The sequence below is a fragment of the Lolium perenne genome, chromosome 1 (genome assembly GCF_019359855.2).
Source record: "Lolium perenne isolate Kyuss_39 chromosome 1, Kyuss_2.0, whole genome shotgun sequence".
NCBI lineage: Eukaryota > Viridiplantae > Streptophyta > Magnoliopsida > Poales > Poaceae > Lolium > Lolium perenne.
This window is the reverse complement of record NC_067244.2, coordinates 176262521-176267606: the sequence shown is the minus strand read 5'-3', so window position 1 is coordinate 176267606 and position 5086 is coordinate 176262521. Positions and strand designations below refer to the sequence as shown.

The following is a 5086-nucleotide window of genomic DNA, read 5'->3' as shown; positions in this document are numbered from 1 at the left end:
TACCAACACACTTGAGAAGCAACCATGGTCGTGGGGGCGGCTCCTCTGTTGTGGCTAAATGGGAAACCTGACTCTACGAACCCGAGGAAAGGATGCACAACTTCCGTAGGGGCGTTTAGGCTGAGGCTTTTTTTGTAGTGCTAGCAGAATGATGAGAACCATAGACCAAAAGAGCCGGACTAAAACCACACAAACAAACATGATAACCGACCGAATCCTAGGAGATCCACCGAACACACAACTTCACGCACCTTCTGTTGGTGCTTGGCGCACCACCAGAGCGAGGATAGAACGGGGAGGACCTTATTCTGACATCTGGGTGTCCCCGCTGTCCCACCATCCGAAGAAGACATATACAAATACCTAAACTAAGAAACGGGAACCCTCCCGCCGGCGAGAGACCGCGGTTTGCCACACGTCCAAGGTGTGAAAGGCTATCAGAGTCGTGGTAGACCGGCGACATCGACGACGGAGGGGCAGAAACCCTAGTTGCCTTGTGATCGCCTTCTTTTCCTCCTCTCTTCTCTTGTATCGGTTCGGGAACCAACTATTGAGTATCTTTATCTCTGATGTTGGTGCCGGGCAAGGAACAACACACACATGTTTGTGGCATTTGGTGTTTTTTTTTCATCTATGATGTTGGTGCCGAGCAAGGAACAGCACACATGTGTGCGCCATTAATTTCGCACATACTCGGTACAGAAATGACAACTAATCGATGCCGACATTTTGGCTTTAGGTGCACGTGAATCATTCCATTGCGTAGGGTACACAGCATAGTGGAGACTGTATAGCAAATAGCAAACACATCGTCGCTGAATATTGACGAGGGCTCTTTTCGTGGCATGATTTACTACTATCACACCAGATCGATGCCGATTTTAAGAGCACTGCGTGGCGTCTTAACGTGTTGTTCTTGCTACGGGATCTGCTTAGACAAGTATTTGTAGGAAACGTGCATTGCATGTACACGGTTACCCGTAACTGGGAATGGGCAAGTTGCATATACGCGTCGACAAAACTGTGTGGCCTCCCATATCTCTCTGCCTGTCGTATGTGTCCTCGTGTACGGCGTGTGCTGGGCCCTAGCTAGCCTGACTACCGATAGTTCTCACTTTGTCATTTTATGCGATATGTTCAGACTGATAAGATTTAAATTGAGTCGAGCAGAACTCTGGACAGGAGATAGGAGCACAGCAGGGGAGATCGCGAGAAGTTCGAAACTCGTGAAAGAGGAGCTTCAAGGTTGAAGAAGCCAGCTGAGACTCCTTTTAAGATCTCATGGCGATCCTCGTATCTTGCGTTCCTACCAGAGCCTCGGCGCTACACAGTCGAGAGGTTTCTCGTCGGCAAACGAGCACAGGTATATCTGTATCAGCTCGCCGCCGGCGAATCCCCGTCGGCTTAACCACGGAGTCTTGGGGCATCAGCTGTGTCCCGCCGATTACAAGAGCAACACCGTAAGTGCATATATACCTGACACCTGTTGCTTATCATTTGGCCCATCTAATTCGCACGTCGATAGCGGCATGCATGCATGTATATTGTAGAGTAGTGCCAACAAGCTTTCCACACGTGCTAGCCAGTGTACGGCAGCATCGGGGCGTCCTGAAACTAGCCGGCGGCGACGGTGCGGCGTGCTGAGGAGCAGAGGGAGCGGGGAGTTGGGGAGGTGTAGGGAGCTTCTGCGGTGAGCGATGCAGAGCCCTGTCTGTGATAAAGCTATACCCGGTGTCCCGGTGTGACGGTAATGCTATCGGCCGGCAACGCGCGTGTGCTCCCCGTGGACGTGGAGCGGCAGGGCGACGGCTTCCTGCTGAGCTGCGTGCGCCGTGCGCAGCGGATCTGGAGCGGCTGGCGTGCCAGCTCCAGGTTTGGCATCGGGCGGACGTCCGCGAGGGTCTCTCGTCCTGCAGACTCGGCGTGCAGTGCGATGGCTCGATAATCGATGCAGCGGCGGCTCTATGGGACAGTGCAATCATGTGGAATATGGCTTTGGGTGTCATTCTTGTGTCGTTAATGCGGCGAGGCTGTGGACTCGGTCGACCCGAGACGGTATGACTTGATATCGATCGGGGCGGCGGTTTCGGTTTTCGGTTTCGGATGTGTTGGTGCGACGATCATAGTCTGCGGGTGGTAGCAACTTGGAATATATGTGGATTGGTGATGCGGCGGTGTAGCGATCTCAGGAAGGTATTTTCCACAAGTGGTGTCGGCAGGTTGCACAACTGCACAAGGCGTAGGAGAGCAGCCAATTGTCCTCTGTGTTGTTCATCGGCGTGTCAGTTGTGCCATATGCATATGCATGGAGGGTCTTGTGGCATGGAAGTGTCTTATCTTTGGCACCATGCAGATAAAGTGAGGGTGATTCGGGCGAAAGCCCAGCGCTCCAACACCAACGAGCATGATGCATGTGGGTGTCGTGATCCTCTATGGGGGCATCCTCATCGTCACCTTTGGTGCCAGGACTCTAATGAAAACCCTTTACAGTATAGGTCTTAGTGTGACGACGGTGCCTAGCGTTGTCACCCTCTTAAGGGCGTCGCCGTGGAGTTTTTGTTACCTTTGGTCATGCCTCGACATCATTGGCAGGCAAGTTCGGATCTTGTCTCTATGTACCTTCATCTCGGGTGTGTGTCATTATCGTCAGCCTTCTATCTTTTACACATGCTTGAGTCATCACCATTCCCGGTCCTCGTTGTCCGCGGACAGGATCCACGCTCCACGGGCCGGAGTGAGAGGGCATATGACACTCTCCAACATCATCTTGGGGTGTGCGGTGTGGCGATGCCTTGTAGTTTCCCAAGGAAGTGCCATGTCACCTCTAGTCGGTAGTCTCGGGTGGTTTTTGTGGGGTGTGGTTGCTCTTGTTTTCCTCTATCTTTGACCCACTTTGTAAGAGAGTTCCTTCATCTTTTTTTTATTTGTTCGGTTGTGTGGTTTTATATATAAAGCGGGGCGAAAGTGTGTTTTGGTGGAGCGGGTTTCTTGGCTAGATGTTTTTGTCCGGATGATGCTTAGGCAGGTTGTATCAGTTTTTTCTCAATTTTCCACTAATTAATCGAGGAATTATCTTTTCTCGATTAGTGAATAGGCTAGAAATTTTGCCAGGTTTTGTGTAAAAATAGGTATACAAGGAATATTGAAGTTCACCTATTTTGTTTCAGAATCGATGCAGTTGATTCAGGAGCCGCAGAGCCGCCAGCAGGAGGAAAATTCCCAGCAGTTGATCCAGGAGCCGGAGAACCGCCAGCGGGAGGAAAAACCTCAGCAGTTGACCCAGTACCCGGAGAACCGCCAGCACGAGGGAAATTTTCCTTACCCAACATACCTCCATGGTTCGTACGTACTACATAAAAGTTACACGGTTGCATGCGTTTCTTGTCCACATGTTTCTAGATTTGTTTCATGAATTTCTTTCTCACATTGAAAAGTTATATATGAGCTTCTCAGGGTGAAGTTGGTCGTTGGTGCCTACTTTGCTGCAGTACCATTTTACTGGCAGATGAGGGCAATGGAAGGTAACTTCGAATAAATTATATTACCAATTGACACACTTGTGTACTAGTGCATCTTGATTTTAACATCTCTCTGTGTGTAAATAACATCGATCCAATAGAAAGGGTGGAGGAAGCAGCAGAGGAAGCAATCGAAGCGGTCGAAAGGGTGGCGGAGACGGCTGAGAAAATTGCCGAAGATGTCGCTGAAGCGTTTCCTGAGAATAAAAGCCTAAAAAAGGCAGCATCTAGGATCAAGGCCATCACATATGAGGTCGAGGAAGATGCGAACAAAGCCGAGGCCCTACTTCATAAGGTTAGATCAACTGCCTACTAATTTTACTTGTTGAGCTGTGTTTCTGTGTTAGTGTAACTTAGCTAGCTCAAACCTTGAAAACAGAATTTTTAGGGAAAACTACTTGAAGTAGCATCAAAGAGTTTTTGACACATGGCAAGAAAAAATAAAGCAATTAACTCAACTTTTAAGTGGATAGAACTTTTCTCCGAAATAAGGTGCAAAGGAATTTTTCATATTAATCCTGAAGAATTTTAATTATGTAAATTAAACAACATGGAAACTTTTCAAAGGATTCAAATCCCCCATCCCAAGCACCTAATAAGGCTACTATAAAACTTTTTTGAGTTGAGTAATCGGTAAGAGTAGATCAAGTAAGAGGTGTGGTGCTTACTATGTGAAGATGTTTGATGTCATATAAAAATTAAACTATTTTATTTTCTTCCTCGATTCAATGCAGATTGAGCAAATAGAGAAAGAGGTGGATGAAGCAGTTGATTCTATCACGAAGAAAAAAATGAAGAGAAAGAACTCATGAACAGGAGACGAAGGGGATGGCGAAGAAAAGTAGTAGTAACACTTACTAGTAGCAGTTGTTAACCGAGTATATAGAGGCAAAATGCATGATTCCGTTGCTATTATCTTTGTATACATGCAGTCTTCATCCATTTACCCGGAAAGGATAGGTAAAATCACTTCGAGATGTTATGACAAAGTAGTTTTTTGTACCACTTTTAAGCCACCATGCAAAGGAAAAGGAAAACCTGTAGCGCCTGATGTTTTGTCATAAATTCACATGTTGATTGATCTTCAACAACATAATATAAGTATCAACAACATGATGTCTCGACTAGTTCAACGTGGTCATCGCCATCGGCACCTCCTGAATCAAGTTGTTGATAGGGTTTCATCCCTACAACTTGTCAACTTGACGTGCATATCTTACATATCTACAATTACACCCGTCATGTGTGCAACAACATAATATAAGAACTAGTCGAGACATCATGAATGCACAAAAACTATACAAAATGGAGAAAAAAACAAGCCCCATCAAAATGGCCGCTCACAACATCAGTAAAACATGCACATTCATTAGCAACAGTCTTCACCAGATCATGAGCAACATCTACTAGACAGTGAACAACATAGAAACATCACTAAGAAAAATGCTTGCGTAGCCAGGTCTTAAGCCATGCCATCCTCTGCCATGGTTGCATCCCACGATATTCAACATATATATCTTTGTTATCAACAATGAAGTTGAGTGCCTCGATCAAAAAATATGGTTCAT

The 5086-nt window shown here is 46.8% G+C and overlaps 1 protein-coding gene across 1 annotated transcript; it reads left to right on the top strand.

The window, feature by feature from the left end:
• Window positions 1-1172: 1172 nt before the first annotated feature.
• On the top strand, window positions 1173-4583 carry LOC127313763 (uncharacterized). Its single transcript, XM_051344235.2, has 5 exons — window positions 1173-1460; window positions 3168-3338; window positions 3454-3521; window positions 3620-3813; window positions 4253-4583. The coding sequence occupies exons 1-5, from the start codon at window positions 1282-1284 to the stop codon at window positions 4328-4330; spliced, it is 690 nt and encodes a 229-aa protein (XP_051200195.1). The 5' UTR covers window positions 1173-1281; the 3' UTR covers window positions 4331-4583.
• The last annotated feature ends 503 nt before the right edge of the window (window positions 4584-5086 follow it).

Excerpts from the sequence above, each read along its gene's own strand:
- LOC127313763 (XM_051344235.2), top strand. The coding sequence starts at position 1,282 with ATGGCGATCCTCGTATCTTGCGTTCCTACCAGAGCCTCGGCGCTACAC. Across the intron at positions 3,522-3,619 it reads GCAGATGAGGGCAATGGAAG|AAAGGGTGGAGGAAGCAGCA; the intron begins GTAACTTCGAAT and ends TCGATCCAATAG. Across the intron at positions 3,814-4,252 it reads CCGAGGCCCTACTTCATAAG|ATTGAGCAAATAGAGAAAGA; the intron begins GTTAGATCAACT and ends GATTCAATGCAG.